Genomic DNA, 23,735 nt, shown 5'->3' with positions numbered 1-23,735 from the left:
CCTCGGGTCAGGTCTCTTGTGCCACTAATTCCTCGCATCTGATTCAGACTTTCTTGGCCAAACACAGCACTCCTGAGGTTCGTCAGGCTCCCTACTCTCCCGACATGGTTCATTGTGATTTTTGGCTGTTCCCCAAGCTGAAAATGCTGCTAAAAGGGACCCAATTTGAGTCACGAGAAGACATTATTCGGAATGCAACGACCCAGCTGTACTCCATTCCCAAAAATGCGTTCCAGAAATGCTTCCAACAATGGTGGGACCGCTGGGAGAAGTGTGTGCAGACCCAAGACTACTTTGAAGGGGATATGGGTTTCAGACCACAAGGTGAATAATTCTATTTTTCCTTGCCAAAGGTCGGATACTTTTTGAACAGCCCTCGTATATATATATTTATTTATACTGTACATATATATCTATCTCTGTATAAATATCTATATCTATATATATGTAATATATGTATATATGTGTATATATACATATATATATAGATAGATAGATAGATATATGTATATATATATATATATATATATATATATATATATATATATATATATATATATATATATATATTGTGGAGTGAGGAGGAGATGCAAGGGTGTGCAAGGGACAGCATGGTGGAATGATGAGGTGAAACGAGCTGTGGAACAAAAGAAGAAGGCATATAGTGAATGGTTAGCGAGTAGAGGTAGAGGAGAAGATGAGAGAGAGAAGAGAGAGGTATATGTGAGCAGGAGAAGGGAGGTTAAGAGACTGGTGAAGGAGAGTAAAAAGAAAGTGGATGAGGAGTTTGGGAGGAATCTGAATGTGAAATGGAGGGAGAGTAAGAAATTGTTTTGGAAGGAGGTAAAGAAAGTAAGGCAGGGTGAAAGGGGAAATAGTAGGGGAGTGAAAGATAGGAATAATAGATTGTTGGTGGAGAAGAGAGAGAAACTGAGGAGATGGAAGGAGCACTTTGAGGATTTGTTGAATGTGGAGAGTGAGAGCAGTGCGAGTATAAGTGGTTGGGGAATGGCTGGGAGAAGAAGAGATGAGAGGAGGGAGGAAGAGATCAGTAGGGCGGAAGTAGTGGATGCGATGAAGAATATTAAGTTAGGAAAGGCCCCAGGAATTGATGGAGTGTGTGGTGAAATGCTTAGGTATGGGGGTGAGATTGTTGTGGAGCGGATATGGAAGTTGTGTAGATTGGCTTGGGAAGAGGGAAGGGTTCTAGAGGACTGGAAATCAGGTATAATTGTTCCTTTATTCAAAGGAAAAGGAGAGAGAGAAGTATGTGGTAACCATAGGAGTATTTGCCTACTTAGTGTGACTGGTAAAATATATGGTAGAATACTCGTTGATAGGGTTAGGCATATGACAGAGGAGCTAGTTGGAGAAGAACAAGGGGGATTTAGGGAAAAGGGTGTGTAGATCAAATATTTGTTCTAAGATGATTAGTGGAGAAGTATCTAGAGAAGGGAAGGAAAGTGTATGCTGCCTTCATGGACTTGGAGAAAGCTTATGACAGAATAGATAGGCAAGGTATGTGGAAGGTATTAAGAATATATGGAGTGGAGGGAAAATTGTTGAGTGCTGTGAAGAGTATGTACGAGGGAGCTAGGGTTACGGTGCGAGTGGATGGTGAGCTGAGTGAGTTCTTTGATCTCAATGTGGGACTGAAACAGGGTTGTGTGATGTCTCCATGGCTGTTTAATATATACATGGATGGGGTTGTAAAGGAGATGCAGGGTAGGGCAGTGGATGTGGGGGTGGCTCTAATGAATGAGGGTGAGATTTGGAAGCTTCAGGTGTTGCTGTTTGCTGATGATACAGTACTGTTGAGTGAAGATGAATGGGAGTTGCAAGGTTTGGTGAATGAATTTGGGACAGTGTGCAGGAGGAGGAATCTGAAAGTTAATGTAAACAAAAGTAAAGTTATGGTGTTTGAGAGGAATGAAGTCGCAGAGTGTGCAGTGAGGGTGGATGGTGAGGATATGGAGAATGTGAGTGCATTCAAGTACTTGGGTAGTGTGATGAGTAAGGATCGAACTTTGGGGGATGAAGTGCATGAAAGGGTACAGCATGGAAGGAAGGTTGTTGGTACACTGAAAGCAGTGATGAGAAATAGGGAGGTGGGTATGGAAGTTAAGAAGTCACTGCATGATAGTATTGTGATCCCTACCCTGACGTATGGAAGCGAGGCATGGACCTTGCAAAAGGGGAACAAGTCAAGAGTGAGAGCAGTGGAAATGAGTTACTTGAGAGGAACATGTGGAGTGACGTGGAGGGACAGGTTGACGAATGAAGAAGTGAAGGAACGCTGTGGGGTGGATGTGGATGTGGTTGAGAAGATTAGGAGAAATACACTGAGGTGGTTTGGACATGTGAAGAGAATGGAGAATGAAAGACTGACTAAGAGGGTGTATGTAGGTGAGGTGGAGGGAGGGAGAGGGAGAGGTAGACCGAGGATGAGGTGGAGGGATGGAGTTGAGAGGTATATGAGGGAGGGGGGGGTGAGTTGGGGGGAGGGTAGTCAAATGGTGGGTGACAGAGCAACTTGGAGGCGTTTTGTCTGTGGCCACCCTGTGCTGGATTAGGGCGTCGGGTTATATATATATATATATATATATATATATATATATATATATACTGTATATACACACACACTCACACACTTCCTACTAAAATTCTCGGTCGTTGTAGGTTGTACAGTATGTTGTTTAAATTTTATAGCAGGCCATACTGGAGCACCCAGGAGGCTGAAAGATGGGGTGCAGAGGTAACTCAGCATGTGGAAGGACATACATGGTGGCATTGGCCTCCGAGGCTCTTTAAGATATAATATCATTAGTTCGCTACTGGTGAAACCGGTCGGGGACTATAGATTTGCACGGTTTCATTAATACTTCAGTACATCTGTACATCAGTACTTGAATACATCAGTACATCAGTCAGTCTGCAAATTCATGTCTGCTTTGTAACTTTCACATGCGTGAACAAATTTTCATATAACTTCACACAATTGTTCCTCATGCCATTATTGTGTGTCTTGCGCAACAACCAGCCATCTACTCCCAAGGTCAAGGTCACATTTGGGGCTCAAACAAGGTCGTCTACAATTTCGTGTCCGCTCTGCAACTTGCACATGCATGGACAGATTTTGATATACTTTCACACACTTGTTCCCCGTACTACGACTGCGTGTTGTGTGGATCAACAAGTCATCTACTCCCAAGGTCAATTACATATGTATGGATATCATCCGGTTGGGGTAATACTGAATGCACTTGTTTTAATATGGTTTGCCTTGTTGTGAATCGCGGTGATCCACCCAGTAGAGCTTTGCGAATTTTAAGTGTGTGTGTGTGTGTGTGTGTGTGTGTGTGTGTGTGTGTGTGTATTCTTAACTAATTGTTCTTACGTAATTGTATTTTTTCATGAATGAGTCAACCTCGTACTGTCCCGTGTATTGAACCAGCTTTATCACACATTTTTAGATTTATGAATAGTTTTGGCACACACTGTTTCATTCGGAAGTGCATTCCACTGCACTAGTTACTGCAGTTTTGCATGCAAGAAACAAGAAACTACATTGCAAAAGTCCCCTGTTGGATGTTTGTGTTGAACCGGCATAGCGATTGTCATGGCAACCTGACGTCACACTTCGGCCTCCTATTAACTGTCCTAGTGTTGGCCCTGCCCCTTCACAACTCACTCTACTTTACACCCTCCTGTCAGCGGACTTGCTGTGAATCCCCTGTTGCTATGCATTATGCCGCTCACCAACACGCCATTTTCTTCATCAGCTGTGGTCATCCTGATACTTTTACCTGTCCTCTGGTGAAGTCCATAATCAGCACTATATATTCAGTAATTCAACCTTATACTTTTTTTTTTTTTTAGTGTACTACGATGGAGGCACCCTTCATCCACTCAGGGTAGTGATAACCTACAGCAGGGTGACTCCAAATTGAGTGACGAACCAAATACTTTCCTGTGAGCCAGGACATCATTTAATGCGCTGGGTGGTAACCTAATAACCAACCAATACCTGATCTCCAGGTGTCAACAAGTGGGTTGTTTAACCCATCACGTCCCGAGGTTTTCCACACCTCCGACATCCCCCAGTCCTGAGGTATTTTCAAAAAAAAAATGTTTGGCTAAAACCTTCGATTTTGGTGAGAAACATCGAAAATTCATAGAGAAATCGCTCATCTGAGGTTTAAAATACCGAATCCAGGTAGGAGTTCCTCCTTACCTGACTGGGTTTTCTAACATGCTGGCACCAAAGAAAACGAGTTCTATGGGAGGGTAACTATTTTATCCACTCATAAACGGTATTTATTTATTTACTTGGTACGAATGTATATGTAGTATGAAAGTATATTGGTTTTCAAGCAGTAATAAAGGCATTATAAGCACTGTTTCACTCACTAACTGATCGCCATACCTGACCTTTTTTTGCCACATTACCTGATCATTATTTCAGGCTGTTTCTTCTTCTAATGCTATGTAAACATTGTCCTCCACATTGTCATCAATTGGGGAATCACTCTGGCCCTGAATATCTTTACTAGCCAGGTCACTGGTAACAGGTCCATTGCCAAGACAATGGCGTGAGGGGGGGAGGGGGGAGGTTATGCAGTGTAAGGCATTGTCCATGTTTGTCATCTTGTAGAGGAATAGAGGAAGGTGTCCCGTGTATACATACGAAAAATCACGCACGAAAATTGAAAATTGTGCAAATTAGGGACCTTGCAATTGCACGTACTGGTATGTCGCCGGGATTGGCAAATGCAAATCGTTGCAACGTACCCATACGTTGATGGGACTGGGCGGGTTAAGGGCTAATGCCCATCCCTAGAAAACTATTCAGATTTGGGAATCACTATTAGGGTTGCGCAGAGCTTTATTTTGAAGTAGAAAATTTTTAACAAGGGTTTATAAGGGCTGTATGATTAATGATTTCAATTTTAAATTTAACAGTAGTCTTCATTCATTTTGTTCTATAATGTCGACCTCTTATGTTAAGGCTTTGAAGTTGGTATGTTATCAAAACGTCAGCTAAATAAATTATGATGATAATGCTGTTTATTCAGGCTCTGGTACAGACAAACACAGACAGACAGACAGAGTATTAGATAGATAGATAGAAAAGACTGCATTCCCAAGGGAATGCAAGATGGTTCTGCTCGAATATAGCGCACTAACAATACTTCTCTGCAAAGCGCCATGATTACTCATGAACATAGAAAACCATAGGATCACAAAATGTACGTGTAAAGGCCATATGACTTGATATTTGACCCCATAAATCTTTCTAATAGGTCTAAAAAAAAAGTGTCTGGCTACTGGTCCAAGAAGAAATTATGCAAAGAGCAAGTAAATCTGTGAAAAAAAAAAAAAAAGACTGATATCAAGTAGAAAAGCGTATAGAAGAATTAAAAATAATGGGGAGAAAATTTGGATCTTCACAGTTTGGTGCTGAGACTTTAAAAAATATTATTTATATCAGAGATATTAGAGTTCAAGTGTATATACAGGCATCGTTGAAAAACTTATCAAAAAGTTTTAAAAATTATAATATCTCCAAACTTGCCACCATACTGTTGCAAAAGGCCCCATTTAGCCCCTCATCTTTAGGAATTTAGTAAAGCGACAGCAGACTTATGCACAGTGTCAGAAAGTTTATGGAAGACTATACTTTGGGCTTCTTTTTTTTTGGGGGGGAGGGTCTGGTGCTCAATTTCCGGTAAAAGTGGGATGTTCTCACCAACTGTTCTGACCAACTTATATTTAACCAATCAAGCTAAAACTTGAGTCAGAAGAACTTTAATCATTCCACTAATCTTTGCAATATACTGGAAGTGTGTAGTCGTGAGTATCCTGGCCAATACTGGCGAGCTGTAGACAAAGTCAATTTTGCCATCGGAGTACATTGTTCAACTTGTTCGACGAGAACTGCCAGGATAATGTCTGCCACACCACAAGAACACATATTCCTAAGGTGACTTGACTTATTTCCACTTTAATGTAATCACTATATCTCACTTGTTTTCAGTACTCTGCACACTACAGGATCGCTACTATGCCATGGCACTGCCTGATTATTGGGTTATTGTTACGTTTCTTATGGTACACTTAGTCATGACTGCGTATTTCGTCGTTTTTCCACTTATTTCTCTATCACTGTATACTTTACATGCACTTTGAAGGTATACTTCTGTGGTACTACTATCATACTATTTTGTACAGTTTATATACATGAAGCCATCTCTAAATAATAGGTTTAGTATTAAATTCCTGACCGATTCTGCTGATTGCGTGCTGCTGACTGAAAAGCAACAGGATTAGCGACTTAAGCTGCAGAATGACATGCTTGATGTCAGTGCCATGACGCCACCTTTGTGTTGCAGACAGTTCCAAGCTAAATCTCACAGAGGCCGGGAGACACAATCTCGTTTTCTCAACCTCCAGCTAGTAAACGAAAAAAAAAGAAAAAAAAAGAGAGAATACTAGCCTTTCAACTCATAAACACCCATATTATAATGGTGGCAACAGTCTGCGGACCAACGAATCCTCCGTTTAACACCAGCCAACTTTATACAACTGCCACTTCAACAGTTTCAGGAAAGTAACCCATAATTCTACACCCTGACTGTCCTCTGTACCCACCTGCTTGTGAGTCTCCTCATTTCTTTGGAGAAATACTTTAGCAGTTTACTTAATACTTCTCAAAATATCGTGTTAATTCGCAATCGAGATCTGCACATCTAGCAACACTTTCCTCTACATTCAATCAGGCGTCTTCTTCCCTGCCTCCGCTTGTCTTCAATTGGGTGGGGCTCTCAATGCACCCCTCCCATATGTTGCACCATGTTGGCTGTCCCCCTTTCATCACTCATTCCAGTTTGAACTCTCCCCTCATCTGTTGACTGTTCTACCAGGGTCACTTCACAGCAGTCACAATCCCCTTGGTGTCTGCTGACTTTTCTTGATATTGCCCAACACCAAGTCATTCTCTTAATCATCTGTGGCTAGCCCGACTGTTACCTACTCTCTGGTGGACTCTTCAGTCAACGTGTGCTGAGTTCCAGGGTTCAGTGGTAGATTTTTCTTATTTTTATTCTTGGAAGTAAGTGACCTGTGGACAAGCTTTTTTTTACGAATATTCCCCATTCCCAGCACTGATAATTTTCTTGGTATTGACCATGGCTCAGTAACACTTCCCAGTAATTCGAGCTCCACCACCAATATCCTGCAAATAGTAAGCTTAATTTATCTGTATCCTTCATTTGTTCAAATTTTCTGTTTTTTCTTGTGTCTTAACCGAAAGCATTAACTCGGTAAATATTTTTCTTTATTGTTGGGGTTTTAATCGTATTTTTAATAAATTTTGTGAACATTTCACTGTTTTCCCTATTGACTTTTTGTCCCTTTGTTTATTGTTTGTGTTTTTTTCCTCTGTGTGTTTATGTTCCCCTTCTTCTAGTCAGTACCACTGACTCCTATTGCTACACCTCAATCAGTTCTTGCTGATGATGAAAATTTATTTCCTGTTCCAGAAAAAAAAAAAGCCCCTTATAAGTAAAATTAAAGTCCTACAGTTTTGCGCAGTGGCAATAAAGAAACAAACATATTCTTCTCCTTCTACATCTCCGACCTTTACCACAACTACATCTCCTATTACTACAACTCCTCTTTCGGAATATTCATATGTCACCCAGGGATATCATTCAGATACCACTCCAGATGTATTAAATACTTCTTCCACGCTCGACTCTTTTTATTCTCCTACTGCTCTACCATTACCCAGTAATACTTACATCTCCATTACTATAATTTCTGCCACTGCTTCTCCTTTACTGTCTCTAATTCCAATATTCCTTCTGTAATTGATTCTTGTTTTCCTGCGTCTGCTCTTCCACTACTACTACCACCACCACCACTACTATTACTGCCATTACTGCTACCACAACTACTACTGCTTCTACTACTGCTACTACTACTATTACTAGTACTACCACCACCACTACAACTACTGCTACTACTAATTTCTTCTACCATGGTTGATCAAATTCAGACAGTCGTAGACAACATTAACCATCCAAAGTACTCTGACCCAGAGGGTAACATTTCATTTTTATTTTTCATTAATGAGGCTGACAATGCTCAGCCAGGGGAATAATCAGCAACAATTGGTTGAAAATTGCATACTTAAATTTCGTTAAACATAAATGTTTTAGCCGTTGGATCTTGTATGCGTTGTGGTTTCTTTGGTCAGTTTACGAAGTATGTCTTTTCCCCATTCTATATGGGGTTGATATGTTTCACCATTCTTTGCCATTGATCTCAGTTTTGGATGTGGCCGGTTTTTACTTCCAAAACTTACCTACTGTACTTATCTGGGCTTGGGACTGGCATTTAGATTTTTTATGCAAGGAAGAAGGGATAAGGTCAGAACTCTTGATTTTTATCTCCCAAGAAAAAAAAAAAAAGATCAATAGAACCTAATTCAAGGCCCGTTCTTTCGAGATGCCTGGACACATTGCTTTTAAAACACTGTAGATCATAGGCAGTAATAATACGGATAGAGAAAGACAGTTCCAGAGTTGACCTGTTGCATACATGAAGCATTGGCAATAACTCTTGCATCAGAGAGTTGGGCAGAAAAGGAATGTAAGTTTGCCGCTAGACAGGAGCTATGTGCCCAGTGTAGTGGTGGGATACAAGCAGACATTTCACAAGCACAGTGACCATTGAAGGAGAGATAGAAATGAAATAATGATGCAATAGTGCGGTGAAGAGACAGGGGTTGACCAGAGCCAGTAGGATGAGGTGAGTTATTTGGACGAACAGCTTTTGACTCCACTTTATTGAGAAAAGCCGTATGTGGAGACCCTCCCCCACATTCTAGATTTGTACTGTACACAGGACAGAATAAAACCCGTGTATATAGTTAACAATTGTGCTGGGGTAAAGAAGGCATGAAGTCGGCTTGGCACACCTAATCTCTTGGAAGCAAATTATACAAGAGAGGTAATATGATTTTCCAAAGTAAATCCCAAGAGAATGAAACGCCATGCATGTTTAACCCTTCGTTAGTCAGGTGGGGTGTTTTGGCACTGCAATTTTTTTTTTTTTTAAGCTCATATTTCCTAGCCGGTAAATAGAATATTTCTCTCTGTTCCAGTACTCTCCTGATTCAGTGAGGGGAGGGAGCATGTGGATTGGTTTGGTCCTGCCTCTGCTGCAGTGAGAGAGAGAGAGGGGCGCTTTCCCGCTTCCCCCTTGGGGTGTCCAGTCACCCCATCAAACTAACCATTTAGATCACATTGTGATATAAATTGATTTTTTATCTTATTTTTGCATACTGTTTATCATCATACTGATTTTAAACATCACAAAATGTATTTTCCTGTGCGTGTGTACCTGATAAATGAGATTTGAGTCCATTTGTTATTTTTTTGCTGATATTTTAATTTACTGTATTTTATTATAAATTAAACACAACCTACAAGGCATTCAATCTTTTCATTAGTGATTGCATAGATATGCTGAAGCAGTAGTATGAATATATTCTACATGATAGTAACACTACATGTATTTTTGTATTAGGGTGTTGTAACACCCCAAAGACTAACCACGTTTGAATACCCCACAGGACTAACGAAGGGTTAAAGGTGATGCAAGATTGAGCTGTGTATTCTTAAAAATTAGAGAATAATCTTCCAGTCGAAAGATGTAATAATAAGTTTTTGACATATTAAAGACAAGATTATGTTCACTCCAATCAGGAACATGTGCCAAGTCAGATAGTGGGTGTGCCATAGCCTCATCCCTTATTTCTTGAAGTAACTGCTGAGATGAATGCTGTGATATAAAAAGGTGAAGGTTGGAGTCATAGGCTTTTGAATGGATAGAGTTAGACATACAGCTTAGAAGTACGTTGATGAATAGAAGGAAAACAGCTGGTGATAGGACTAAACTCTAGAGGAACATCAAGATTGATAGGTCTACAAGAAGAACGGAGGGCATCTACAATAGCAACTATAAAACGACCGGAAAAGAAGCTAGAGATGAAGGCACAGATGCAGCAGAAGGATAGAAACTGTAAGAGTGGGGTTTGGAAAATAAAGATGTATGCCTTTGAGATGTCAAGTGTAATGGCAAAGTTTTTGCTGAAGTCCGAAAGGGGGATGACCAGCAGTCTGAAAGGTAGTTGAGAAAATCGCCAGTATAGCATACTGACGATCAGAAAGAACGCTGTGATAGGAAAGATGCTTTAATGTCTCCTTTTTAGAATAGAATTTAAAAACCTTTGATATACAGGATGTTAAAACAACTTTGTGACAGTCAGAGGGCTGGGAATGGTCACGTTTCTTTGAGACAGGCTGAATGAGAACTAATTTACAGCAGGAAGCAAAGGTACAGGTAGTCAGACAAAGGCTAAAATGTTTACCTGGGAAGGGTGTAAGCACAGAAGCACAGTTCTTAACTCACCCTGTCGCGACTGATTTTCCACCACTGACTCCCCCCAATCCTGACCACTTTTGGAAAAATATTTTTTTTGGATCAAACCTCCGCTTTTGGTGAGAAACATCGAAAATTCATAGAGAAATCGCTCACCTGAGGTTTAAAATACTCGATACAGGTAGCAGTGCCCCTTACCTTACTGGGTTTTCTATCAGGCTGGCTCCAAAGAAAACGAGTTCTGTGGGAGGGTATCAATTCCACACCACTCATAAACGGTATTTATTTATTTATTTGGTATGAATTTATATGTAGTACGAGAGTATAATGGTTTCACACAGTAATATAGGCAATATAAGCATTGTTTCACTCACCAAACACATCAACATACCTGATCATCATTTCTGACTGTTTCTTCCTAAAATGCTACGTAAACTTTGTCCTCCACATTGTCATTGATTGGGGAATCACTCTGGCCCTGATTTTCGTACTGTGGCTCGACATGTCTTTACTGGCCAGGTCACTGGTAACAGGTGAATTGCCGAGACAATGGCGTGCGGGGGAGGGGGGGAGGTCATGCAGGGTAAGGCATTGTCCCTGCCTGGCATCTTGTAGAGGAAGGTGTCCTGTGTATACGTACCAAAAATCAAATGCGAAAATTGAAAATTGTACAAATTAGGGATCTTGCAATTGGTGCGCATTTATATACGTCCATGGGACCGACAGTGACAAAATGTGTGGACGTATATATACGTCAACAGGACACGGCGGGTTAAGGACAACAGGAGGGCCTTTATCAGGCACATATGTCTTGTTAGTAATGAGACCAGTGATGGCAGAAAAAACATCATTTGAAGAATTTGAACCTCTAAAACACAGATGACCGCATATGCTGTCCGAGGGTACTAGGGCCAAAAAGATAGGTGTCCACGTAAGCAGTCATCCCGCACACCCCCCTAACATCACACCCACACACCACCCACCCTCAACCCCCCACACCGAACCCCCTGCTGTCCCCCCACAACACCCCTAAATCGCCACTGCCTCCCACACCACTCCCACCATTCCCAAACCCCCGACCACCCTCTACCACCCCTAAACCCCACACCTCCCACCCCCCACACCCCAAACCCCCAACACCCCCACACCCCAAACCCCCCAGTCACCCCAAACCTCCCCATCCCTCCAATCTCCACTGCCACCCCCACCCTTTCATCCCCTACCCCCTCCTCATCCCCCACTTCCCATCCTCACCCTTTCCCCCCCCACTCCCACCCCCACCTCCCCCAAGCACCTAGCCCCCCTTCCTGCATCATCCCACCCCCCCAACCCCCCCCACACCACCACCAACCCCCACAAACCCCTCACCATAACGCACCTGCCGATTATGCCTGAACTGAGCGTGTGTCAGAATATCCCGATGCCCTTCTTTTAGGGCTTAATGTCAGCCATGAGGAAGTAGGAGGGAGGAAGCAATGGAGTAACAGCACCGGAATCATCTAAGATGGATTTTGGAGGAGAAAGTCTGAGCAAAGAGTTCTGCTTTAACAGTAAAAGAAACAGCAACAGGGCCATCAATGGGGAAAAGAGGAGGAAAGGATGACGAGGTAAAGCTGTTAGAAAAGTTTTTGGCAAGATACCAAATGCAGTGGGAAGAAAACGAGCTGAAAACGTCAGATTATTTACTTTTTTTTTTTTTTTGAGACTGACGAACAAGCTTAGCATGTTTTAGGGCAGAAGCTTAAAAGAAATGAGATTCAGGGATGCATTGGCTCCAGTACCTTTTGCAGGTCCTCTCCTTGTTGTAGACAGCCTTAGAACAAGTGTGATTAAATTTTTTTTTTTTTTTTTTTTTTTTTTTTTTTTTTTTTTAGCATAAGTCACAGGATAAGAGAACGGAATGTATGCTTCCATGCCCGAGAGAATAGCCTCCATAATGTGCAAGAGTCACTTGGCTCTCGGCCATGGAAGCAAAAATATTTCTAGGGAAAATCAAAGAAGTACTACCTGAGGGTCTCCCAATCAGCAGCTCGAAAGTGCCAAAGCCTCCGCATTATGTGAGGGTCCACAGGCTTTACTGGATCAATAGGACAGCTGAAGTTGATAAGGCCACTGTCAGAGGATCCCAACAGAGAGAAAAGATTAACAATGTAAGCAGAAAGGTTAGTTGTAAGGAAGAGGTCAGGTGTGCTTGAACTCTCTCCAAGGTGGTCTGCGATGCAGGTAGGGTGGTGTACAAGCTGCTCTAGGTCATGAAAGATAAGATAAAAAAGGTGTAGTCTTGTTCACCAGGTGGATCAGTGAAAGGAGAGGAGAGCCGAAGATTGTGAGTATGATTGAAATCACCTAGAATGGAGATTTCAAACAAAGGAGAAGTTGATAGGATGTGTTCCATCTTAGAAGTAAGATAGTCAAAAAAAAATTCATAGTCATTAGAATTTCGGGATAAGTAAACGGCACATACATTTAAACAGAGAATTACAGGATAGCTGAAGCTAGAGAATAGGGAATTCGGAGCATTCAAGTTCAGGAACATGAGATTAAGGTATGTTGTTCCATACATGTACACAACAGCCACATTCGGCACTGATGTGAGCATAGAGAAAGTAGGAGGAAACAGAGGAATGTTTGTTATCAGTTCTCTCAGACAGTTGAATAATGTGAGGAAGAAAAGGTGAGGTTTAAAGGAGAAGAGGTAGGGTTCAACATAGAGAAAGTTAGAGGAAAGGCAGCAAATGTTGCAGAAATTATGAAGCGAGTCAGGGAGTGGTTCCACGCATCATGCGTGGTCGACACCGGGAGAGGGGTGGAAGGTGGATGCTTGTATGGTATTCCTCCCCTGGTGACTCCATGGCTTGGTTTTAAGATGCCGTTTTATTTTTGAATTTGAAAAGGAAATGTAGTATGTAATGTGCGTGTAGTTTGGTGCTGAAATATAGGAACTTGTACTGGACAGCATGCTGGTCTGCTCTCTGTGATACTGAAAATCTGTGAAAGTTCTGCAAAGGGGGATGGTCAAAAGCTACTCCTGAGGGCTGATGAAACAGCCTATCATCTGTACTTTTCTTACACTTTTACTTGAGTCGAATTTGCAGTACCGGTTAGTATAACTATTCATAGTTTTCCACACTGAAGGGCCCATATCTTCAATGATTTTACATTTCTTACGTATTACTAAACATATCTGCACTCTTTCCATATTACATTCTTGTGAGTCGTATGCTTTGATGCACCATCCCACACACTGATGATTGTAACAGACAGTATACATTACCATCAGCTTTCTCCTCAGTTGTGCACATTTCATGGTGTTTCTGCCACACTTTGCAGTGTGCCTGCTTTTGCAGCCATGACTGCACGCCATTGTTGATAGAATTGTGTCAGGCAGGGTGAATCTCCTCTGCCCCATATTAGCTGCCCTGTATGTTCCGTATTTCTGTAGCATCTGGTGCACAATATTGTACGAAAAGTCCTACAGTTTGAGGGGTAGACTGTAGCACCAGTCGAGCAGGGCAGTACTCCCAAGATGGATGGAAAGCTTATGACAGGGAGAGCTGGAGCTCTAGTTTCATGAGTCCTCAGGACCAGTTCCTGACTATTCCCCTTTGCTGAACTTTTTCAGTGTTTCAGTAACACAGAGAGTAGGCCAGCATGCTCACCAATACATGTTTCTCTAACTGTCAACTCCAAACAAAATGCACAGTAAACACTACACTTCCTTTTCAAAATTAAAAAAGAAACGTGGCTGTAGTAAATCAGGCCTCAGAGTCCCCAGGGGAGGGACCATAAATTCCCCCACCATCCACCCCTCTCCTGTAGATGCCTGTAACCAATGTCTAACTCACTTCTTCATTTCTGCAACATTCCCGGCCTTTCCTCTAACTTTCTCTCTGTCAAAACCACCTCTCCTCCTCCAAACCTCACCTCTTCTTGACATAGACTCAGCTGTCTGAGGCAATTGACAGCAAACCCTTTTCTGTTTCCTCCTACTTTCTCTATACTCATTTCAAAGCCAATGGTGGCTATTGTCTATATACCGTATATGCAATGATTTATCTTGCTTTCGTGTTCCTGAACTTAATTATTCTGAATTCTCTACTCTCTGGCGTAGGCTTTCTTGTCATTCTGTGACTAAATATATATGCAATGTTTACTAATCTAATTCTACTGACTGAAAAATTCTTCGACTATCTTACTTCTATGATGGAACACATTCTGTCTATTTCTCCATTCTCTGAAATCTCCATTCTAGGAGATTTCAATGTTCACCACCACCTTTGGCTCTCCTCTCCTTTCACTGATCTACCTGGTGAACAAGCCTACATTTTGTCTATCCTTAATAACCTAGAGCAGCTTGTACAGCACCCTACCAGTATCCCTGACTGCCTTGGAAAGAGCTCCCACATACATTACCTCTTCCTTACAATTAATCCTTCTCCTTTCACTGTCAATCTTTTCTCTCTGTTGGGCTCCTCCAATCACATCCTTATTACCTTAACCTGTCCTATCGCTCTGGTATGGTCTCTGGACCCTCTAAAGAAACGTCGTCTGTGGCACATTGGAGCTGCGGATTGGGAGGCCCTCAGGCAGTACGTCTTGATTTTCCCTGGAATGATTATTGTTTCCATGGCCGGGAGCCATCTGAGTGTGCCTTGCGCATTACAGAGGTTATTCTCTCGGGGATGGAAGCACACATTCCTTTCTCATATCCCTTGACTAATCCAAGAAAGCCTTGGTTTAATCACGCTTGCTCTAATGCTGTCCGCAACAAGGAAAGGGCCTACAAAAGGTGCCAGAGTCAACCCACCCCTGAATCACATCTTGTTTATGTTTCTGCCTGGAATCGTGCTAAGTCTGTTCTTCGCTCTGCTAAAAATAATTTCATCCGTACTAAATGCTCTCAACTCTCCAACTCGAATTCTTCCTGCTCCTTCTGGCACCTTCCCAAAAACCTTTCTAACAACTTTACCTCATCATCCCTCCTCTTTTCTATTCTGATGGCTCTGTAGCTATTTCTTCCATTGTTAAGCAGATCTCTTTGCTCAGACTTTCTCCTCCAATTCCACCTTAGATGATTCCGGTGCTGTTCTTCCATTTTTTCCTCCCTCAGACATCCTGATGGCTGACATTAAAATTTCGTCAGCTGATGTATTTTCTCCCATCACTGGCGTCAATACTAAGAAGGCATAAGGCCTGATGGAGTCCCTCCTGTTGTCCTCAAGAACTGTGCTTCAGTGTTTACACCCTGCCAAGTAAACTCTTTCACCTTTGTCTGTCAATTTGTACCTTTCCTTCTTGCTGGAAGTTTGCTCTCACTCAGCCAGTCCCAAAGAAGGGTGACCATTCCCAACCCTCTATCATCCAATTGCTATAACATCCTGTCTCAAAAGTTTTTGAGTCAATTCGTAACAGAAAAATTATAAAGCATCTTTCTTATGACAACCATCTTTCTGATCGTCAGTATAGGTTCCGTCAGGAACGCTCCACTGGCGATCTGCTAACCTACCTTTCAGACTCCTGGTCATCCTCCTTTCGAGACTTTGGCGAAAGCTTTGCCATTGCACTTGACATCTCAAAGATTTTCGATCGAGTCTGGCATAAATCTTTAATTTCCAATCTGCCCTCTTACGGTTTCTATCCTTCTATCTGTGCCTTCAACACAGCTTGTTTTATAGCCACTGTTGTAGACGGCCATCGTTCTTCTCCTAGATCCATCTCAGCAGTTACTTCAACAAAAAAGGGATGAGGCTGTGACACACCTAATGTCTGACTTGGCACATATCTCTGACTGGGGTAAATATAATCCTGTTGTTTTTAATGCATCAAAAACTAAATTTTTACACCTATCAACCCGAAACAATCCTTCACATGAGTACTCACTGATGATTAAGAGTATCCAGCTTAATCTTGCATCATCCTTGAACAAGCTTAACCCGCCCTGTCCCGTCGACGTATGGGTACGTTGCAACAATTTGCATTTGCCAGTCCCGGCGACGTACCGGTACGTCGTGCAATTGCAAGGTCCCTAATTTGCACAATTTTCTATTTTCGAGCGTGATTTATCATATTTATACACTGGACACGTTCCTCTATTCCTCTACAAGATGCGAAGCAGGGACAATGCCTTACACCGCATAACCTCCCCCCTCCCCCCCCTCATGCCATTGTCTCAGCAATTCACCTGTTACCAGTGACTGGCCAATAAAGACATTCAGGGCCAGAGTGATTCCCCAATCGATGACAATGTGGAGGACAAGGTTTACATAGCATTACAGGAAGAAACAGTCAGAAATGATGATCAGGTAATGTGGGAAAAAAAGGTCATGAATGGTGATTAGTTAGTGAGTGAAACAATGCTTATAATGCCTATATTACTGCTTGAAAACCAATATGCTCTTATACTACATATAAATTCGTACCAAGTAAATAAATAAATACCGTTTATGAGTGGATAAAATAGTTACCCTCCCATAGAACTCGTTTTCTTTGGTGCCAGCATGTTAGAAAATCCAGTCAGGTAAGGAGGAAATCCTACCTGGATTGAGTTTTTAAAACCTCAGGTGAGCGATTTCTCTATGAATTTTCGATGTTTCTCACCAAAAGCGGAGGTTTTAGCAAAAAAAAATTTTTTCGAAAATACCTCGGGACTGGGGGATGTCGGAGGTGCGGAAAACCTCGGGACGTGACGGGTTAAGGTTTCATTCACTCGGGACTTCTCTTGGAAAGATCATATTGCACCTCTTGTAGAATCTGCTTCCAAGAGATTAGGTGTGCTAAGCCAACTCCGTACCTTCTTTACCCCTGCACAGTTGTTGATTTTATACTCGGGTTTTATTTGCCGTTATTTAGAGTACAACCATCATATGTGGGGAGGCTCCCCAGATACAGCTGTTCTCAATAGAGTGAAGTCATAGGCCTTTCATCTCATCAACTCTCCTCCACTTATTGGCTCCCTTGAACCTTTGTCTCTTTGCTGCATTGTTGCATCTTTATCTCTTTTCTATCGCTACTTCAATTGTCGCTGCTCATCTGAACTGTCTGCTTGCATCCCTCCACCTCTACGACTGGTGTGTAGCACCCATCTAGCAACAAACTCTCATCCTTTTTCTGTCCAACTATCTAATGCAAGAGTTAACCGTTACTCCCAGTCCTTCATTTATGCAACAGGTCAGCTCTGGAACTGTCTTCCTCTGTCTAAATTTCCTACATCCTATGATCTCCAGTCTCTCAAACTCAGTGTGTCCAGGCATCTCGAAATGAATGGATCTTGAATTTCGCTCTCTTTTGTATTGTTCTTGTGTTTTCTTAGAGGGAACGGTTTGTGGGCTCCTGGCCTTTGGTTCCTTTTTTCTTGTATCAAAAAAAAAACTTTCACGTGTTTGCCAGTGTGGTGAAGTTATATGCACTGAGCACTGTAATGTTGATCAGGTGCTGGAAGAATTTCATATAAAAGCTCAGTCATCTTGACTTACTCAGCACTACATGAGTGTTACTCTTGTTGACAAAGGTCATGTTGTATTTGTAGTCAATGACTATGTCAGAGTTCATGATGCACTCGCCTTTGGTTCAGGTGACCTTGTTCCTGGGTGCCATGATCTCGGTCCACTGCTGTGCCTACATTTCCTTCACCTTGAACTGCTGAACCTATCCCCTACACTTGTGGCAGAAATGGTGGATATGCTTCCTGTTTGTGCAGTGTCCCAAAGGATTCCATGCCATGACTATGGAGGTTCAGGAACAGGGAAAATTTGGTGTACAAATTGTCTGTGTACAAGCAGTGACCCTGTTCCAGGCAGGGCTGTAATATCTTTCTAAATATGGTGCCAGACTTTCGTAATGGATTATAGCTGGGAATGTCTGTGTCAGTAACCGTGTACATGATCATGTTCAGTGCATAGCCTCTGGTACAGTTGCACACTGATGTCATTTCAATGGGACGGACTGTTCCAGAATGAAGTGCCCCTTGAAGAGTATTAGGCTCTCCTTGATGACATTCTGAATTGGGACAAATGAATGTTGGTACACCTTCAGAATCTCAAAAAGACATGAATCTTCCACACACCATCATTGTCAAATGGGTTGTGGCTGTTGGTAAAGTGCATAAACCATAAGAACAGTAAGAAACAACAATGGGCCATGTACCATCCGAATACTGGCAATGAAATAGAAGCATCCTTGCACTACTACGATATGAGCACATGCTTTTTGTTGTGAGGCAAGAGCATCAGCAGGGCAATAAGACCATGAACTCGTGACATCAGATAATGTCACTTGCACAACCTAAATAGGGATGGAGGATCTCTTGCATTGACAAAAGCATGGTATTTACCAGCACATCAGGCCCGCTTCATCCTGCGTCTGAAACCCTTCAAATTATTCCACCTCCTGGCCATTCTTCAGTACAGTACCTGCCACTCAGCCATCGCAACGGCTGACCTCATCAAAGGGATGGACAACCGTGGTGAACACTGATCTCACTGATCTCATGGTTTGATATGGCCGAGAGAATAGCAGTAGGCGACTGTGGACTTGAGGGTGCAAGTGGTGATCGACTGCAGGACTTGATGGTGAAGGCAGTGAAGGTCATGGTGAGGTTGGTGAGGTTAGTTTTTTTTTTTTAATGCGAGGAAGAAGGAACCAAAGGCCATGAGCCCGCAATAACAGTTCCCTGCAAGAAAAACCAAAATACAATAGAGAGCCAAATTCAAGATCCATTCATTTCGAGATTCCTAAACACATTGCGTTGGAAAGACTGGAGATCATAGGCAGCAGGAAACACAGACAGAGTGAGACAGTTCCAGAGTTGACCTGTTGCATAAATGAAGGACTGGGAGTAACGATTAACTCTTGCATTAGAGAGTTGGACAGAAAAGGGATGAGAGTTTCCTGCTAGACGGGTGCTACGCGCCCATCATAAATGTGGAGGAATGCATGCAGAAAGTTCAGAGGAGCAGTGACCATTAAAGTAGCGACAGAAAAGAGATAAAGATGCAACAGTGCGGCGAAGAGACAGAGGTTGAAGGGAGTCAGTAAGAGGAGGAGAGTTAACGAGACGAAAAGCCTTTGACTCCACCCTATTGAGAAGGGTGGTATGTGCAGAGCCTCCCCACACATGAGAGTTGTACTCTAAACAAGGGTGGATAAAACCCCTGTATAGAGTCAACAATTGTGCAGGGGTAAAGAAATAACGGAGTCAGTTTAGCACACCTAATCTCATGGAAGCAGATTTTAAAAGAAATGTAATATGATCTTTCCAAGATTCCCGAGTAAATGAAACCCCAAGCATGTTCAAGGATGATGCAGGCTGAATGTTATTAAACACTAGTGGGTATACCTGTGGAAGATTTTGTCGGGTTGATAGGTGTAAGAACTGTCTTAGATGCTTTAAAAACAACCAGATTATTTTTACCCCAGTCAGAGATACGAGCCAAGTCAGATATTAGGTGTGCCATAGCCTCATCTCTTGTTTGTTGAAGTAACTGCTGAGATGGGCGTTGCGGGAACCGAATGGAAAGGTGAATGGTGGAGTCATCAGCGTATGAGTAGATAGGGTTTGATGTACAGCTTAGAAGGTCATCGATGAATAAAAGGAAGAGAGTTGGTGATAGGTCAGAGCCCTGAGGAACACCATTGTTGATAGATCTAGGAAAAGAAGGGTGTCTGTCTACAACAGCGGCTATAGAACCACCAGAAAGGAAGCTAGCAACGAAGGCACAGATAGAAGAATTGAAACCATAAGTGGACAGACTGGAAATTAAAGATTTATGCCAGACTCGATCGAAAGCCTTTGAGATGTCAAGTGCAATGGCAAAGCTTTCGCCAAAGTCCCGAAAGGAGGATGACCAGGAGTCTGAAAGGTAGGTGAGAAGATCGCCAGTGGAACGTCCCTGACAGAACCCGTACTGACGATCAGAAAGAAGGTTGTGATAGGAAAGATGCCTTAAAATTGTTCATTTCAGAACTGACTTGAAAACTTTTGAAATACAGGACGTTAAAGCAATTGGACGATAGTTGTAGGGTTGGGAATGGTCACCCTTCTTTGGGACTGGCTGAATGAGAGCAAACTTCCAGCAAGAAGAAAAGGTACAAGCGGCAGACAAAGGCGAGTTTGCCTAGGCAGGGTGTAAGCACAGAAGCACAGTTCTTGAGAACAACAGAAGGGACCCCATCAGGCCCATATGCCTTGTTAGTATTGAGGCCAGTGATGGCAGAAAATACATCAGCTGAAGAAATTTTAATGTCAGCCATGAGGAAGTCAAAGGGGGGAAGTGATGGAGGAACAGCACCGGAATCGTCTAATGTGGAATTTGAGCGAAGGGATCTGCTTTATCAGTAGAGGAAATAGCTACAGAACCATCAGAGTAGAGAAGAGGAGGGAAGGATGATGAGGTAAAGTTGTTAGAAAGGTTTTTGGCAAGGTGCAAAAAGGAGCGGGAAGAATTCGAGTTGGAGAGTTGAGAGCATTTAGTACAGATGAAATTATTTTTAGCAGAACGAAGAACTGACTTAGCACGATTCCGTGCAGAAACGTAAAGATAATGTCATTCAGGGCTGGGTTGGCTCCGGTACCTTCTGTAGGCCCTCTCCTTGTTGCGGACATTATTAGAACAAGCGTGATTAAACTAAGGCCTTCTAGCTTTTGACAAAGGACATGAGAAAGGAATGTATGCCTCCATGCCCGAGAGAATAACCTCCATAATGCACAAGGCACTCAGATATCTCCCGGCCATGGAAGCAATAATCATTCCAGGGAAAATCAAAGAAGTACTGCCTGAGGGCCTCCCAGTCCGCGGCTCCAAAATGCCACAGACGACGTTTCCCTGGAGGGTCCACAGGCTGTACCAGAGTGATAAGACAGGTTAAGGTGATAAGGTGATGGTAATCATGTGGTGACCAGATACGGTACAATGCAAAATACAGTGGAGATGGTGGCGGTGAAACATACCCTCCCTCGTTTCCTTCCTGCTCCTGGTCTTAAATTCCTTCTCACTATCTGCCCATGTACTTTACTTCATGAATCTAAGCTATTCCATCACCATCATCAACCTTGCCATTAACCCATAAACTACTGGGGTCTGCCTTGCTTTCACTGCTGCTGTCCTCAAACAGCAGTCTTTGTCAGAATGAAGGGATGACTGTCGCAACACAATAGCATGGGCAGCTGGATGTGAGGACTAAGGTGGACAATTGGGCTGGGTAATATGGCAGTAATTTCTCCCTCGTTGGTAAAATGTCATGCATAGGTGCGTGTGCTTCCTGCCTAGTTGAGCTTGAGGTAAAGGAAGGAATTAGGAGAAACAGAGTGACTCCAGAGAAGTTAGGGCATGACAATTGGGTTATGTTCATGCTGGCAGCCCAGGGTATATCCATGCTGTCCAGTGTCCACCTGTTAGGCATAAACACACATTTCGTGGCAAGTGTTAAGTACACAAAATATAAAGATATCACAGGATCTTCTGGAGGTATGTTTGCAGAAGGCTTCACTGTCCTTCTGGAAGGACCATCATAGCTAAGGGAATAATTACTATATGAGTTGTATTTCTTGGGATTCACTAATATAATGCTGAAAATTTCGAAAGTACCAAATGGACCACAAAACTGTGTTAGGCGTGTGTGTGAACTGCCATGTTTTGGCATGAGGCTGTACAACCACTAAGCACACTGAGTCGTTCCCGCAAGACATAAGAGATACAATCAAGTGAGTTTTCAGTGGAGAGGTATTTATGGACCACCCTGCATGTCACCGGCTAGAAACGACAGGGAGCAAAAGTTATGGTAAAAATATGCAAGCTTATGAAAAGACATGCAACCAGCACTTACGAAAATGTCCATCAAGGCATAGGTGTTAATTACGACTCAGGGCACACACACATTATATGAAAACACTGCCACTGAGCCACCATGGCACCAGTGAATTTTACTTTGTGTTAATTTCTGACAGAGAAAAAAAAGAATGTAAGAAGTGACAGTACATCATAATTTGTACAAAGGAACAGCATTGATTCTAAAAGGTACTTATCCTCTATCTGGTGAAGAAAAAAAGGAAACTCCTGCAGGTAAAGCGATATGATAAAGAATCTGTTTCTTTCATTATTCACTGATAGCGTACAGCCAAATACTCAAATAATTACTGGTTTGCCTTTTAATCAGGAAAGTATCACATAATCATGAGTTGTCATGTAACACTATAATCTCACCAGACGGAAAGAATTTTTTCTTTTTAAAGGGGATAAGCTGTTGCCATTAAGTACAGCCGAATTATAAAATCGTAAAACACTGAGCGAAATGAACACATCCAATGGTTTTTCTCATGCAGGCGTTAATTCTGTAAGCGATAATTACAGGAATGCCTTGTTAATTCAGTTCTTATTGTCTAAATGAAACATCTCTTATTAAAACTTTCTGAATTACAACTGTACATGAAGAACCATGTTGGAGATGACTAAGCAGGAGCCGTCATTCATTAAAGCAGTTTCAGTACCCGGTGAATAATTCACTTTAAAACACAGTAAACACTAAACCATTATCAAAATCTAAAGGCTGATAAAGAATGCTGCCATTAGTAATAAAATAAGGAGTGATAGACTTACTTCATGGAAGCCGGGAAGGATGACACAAGGGTGACAGAGTGACCTGCATCGCCCAGTGCTGCAGACAGTGATCGGCACAGGTGGTACAGGCTGCGACTGCCCACTGGCACTAACACCAGCACTCGGTAAGGGGGTGCCTGGCTCTCTGACACTACCGAAGGTACCGAGGTCCCCAGGTATACCAGCAGCACTGCCCCCAGTACATACAAAATCTTGTACATCTTGCAGTCAGAGGTAACTCCGCAAGAGTAAAATTAGCTGCCACTTCACCCACACTCCTCACTTACAAAACCACGATCCTCTTCACCTGGAACAAGAGGAAAGAATGTTACTGATGTTGTTTCTGGGATTGAGTGACATTGTAGAAATGCAGTGTGGGAAAACAATATTAACGAACGGACAAGTCAGGTGAATGTGGTCTGATGGTCAGTTGTCCCGCCAGGCCAATCCAGTAACCTATGTGGGAAGCCTTTGTGGTTGGCGTAGATATAATAATTGAGTATGAAGTGGTGGTAACTAGAATTGCATTGCAAGGGATTGTGAGTGGGAAAGTAATGGTAGGTGTTACTGGGTTTTGTGCCTGAGTATGTGAAGTGGTGACGCCTGGGCAAGAGGACAGAGTTTTGTGAGTGGGAAGGGTGGCGGGGTGTGGTTGGAACGGGAGGGATGTCGTGTGGTAGAATTGGTAATGAAGGA

At 42.5% G+C, this 23,735-nt stretch overlaps 1 protein-coding gene across 1 annotated transcript in view; it reads right to left on the bottom strand.

The window, feature by feature from the left end:
* LOC145415404 (UDP-glucosyltransferase 2-like) overlaps positions 1-23,161 on the bottom strand; it is a 149,061-nt gene extending 125,900 nt beyond the window's left edge. The window contains exon 1 of the mRNA XM_080284687.1: positions 23,040-23,161. Within this exon, the coding sequence (XP_080140813.1) occupies positions 23,040-23,044 (5 nt within the window). The 5' untranslated portion in view covers positions 23,045-23,161. The remainder of the gene's footprint in view (positions 1-23,039) is intronic.
* Positions 23,162-23,735: the final 574 nt, after the last annotated feature.

Source organism: Coenobita brevimanus, chromosome 102 (assembly GCF_032717465.1).
Source record: "Coenobita brevimanus isolate Jiangsu-jjx chromosome 102, ASM3271746v2, whole genome shotgun sequence".
Taxonomy (NCBI): domain Eukaryota; kingdom Metazoa; phylum Arthropoda; class Malacostraca; order Decapoda; family Coenobitidae; genus Coenobita; species Coenobita brevimanus.
Note: the sequence above shows the minus strand (reverse complement) of the source record. Positions and strands in the feature narration are given on the sequence as shown.